At 41.4% G+C, this 793-nt stretch overlaps 1 protein-coding gene across 1 annotated transcript; it reads right to left on the minus strand.

Moving 5' to 3' along the window:
* Nucleotides 1–264: 264 nt before the first annotated feature.
* Nucleotides 265–774, minus strand: LOC111785941 (NAC domain containing protein 50-like). The gene has a single exon (XM_023666317.1). The coding sequence runs from the start codon at nucleotides 772–774 to the stop codon at nucleotides 265–267; it is 510 nt and encodes a 169-aa protein (XP_023522085.1).
* Nucleotides 775–793: the final 19 nt, after the last annotated feature.

A 793-nucleotide genomic window follows, 5' to 3' on the forward strand; every position in this document is an offset into this window, starting at 1 on the left:
CACATCATGAAGTTTAGCATGGTCTTTCACTAAACAGGTTGAAGTTCTTACTAACTTGATACTCATACAACAAATAGCTTAATTGCTTAGACAACTAAGCTAGTTACATTACAACGATAACGTCCATGAGACCACGATGGCAGCAACAATTTACAGGGCATAGCCATTGGCTCTCGACATTTTTCTTCGTTATCGTTACAGTCTGTGTATTCAGCGTGACGATCCAGGATTGAAGGATACTACTAATCATAGTTTGACTTCAAATCAGTTTGATTTCAAATCATTGATTTCCTTATTCAGCACGACAATCCGGGATTGAAGGATACTGATCATGGCTCGAGCGCTCAACAGCTCAAACTTCAGTGTCTCCCTCTCCATAGAAGTCTTGTGGATCTCATGTTGCAAATCTTGGATGAATTTCAGGATGCTTGGATGCACAGATGAACTAAGATCTGAGGTTTCTAAGGCAGGTGGAGGAGCAGGGGAATCCTTTGGTTCTGTAGATTCTAAGAGTGAATATTCCACTAAGGTAGAAAGAAAGTTTTTCGTAGTTGGTGTCGTCGCACTACTCGTCGTTACATCCGTCTGCGATGCAGTGGCAATTTCAGATAGACTGAGTTCTTCGTTTGACATGGATGAGTTTTCTGAAGCTTTTGAAAGTTCAGAGGGTAAGTCGCTTTGCCTTCTTCGTTTATACTTCATAAGCGAGAAGGGTTTCGGATTAGCGATAATCGAAGGTGGAGTATAATCCTCGAGTTCCTCACTTTTGCACATAAACAAAAAGCTGTGGGAG

Source organism: Cucurbita pepo, unplaced genomic scaffold, assembly GCF_002806865.2.
Source record: "Cucurbita pepo subsp. pepo cultivar mu-cu-16 unplaced genomic scaffold, ASM280686v2 Cp4.1_scaffold000855, whole genome shotgun sequence".
Classification (NCBI taxonomy): domain Eukaryota; kingdom Viridiplantae; phylum Streptophyta; class Magnoliopsida; order Cucurbitales; family Cucurbitaceae; genus Cucurbita; species Cucurbita pepo.

What these genes read in the sequence shown, in the direction of transcription:
- LOC111785941 (XM_023666317.1), bottom strand. Translation starts at nt 774, where the DNA reads ATGTGCAAAAGTGAGGAACTCGAGGATTATACTCCACCTTCGATTATC.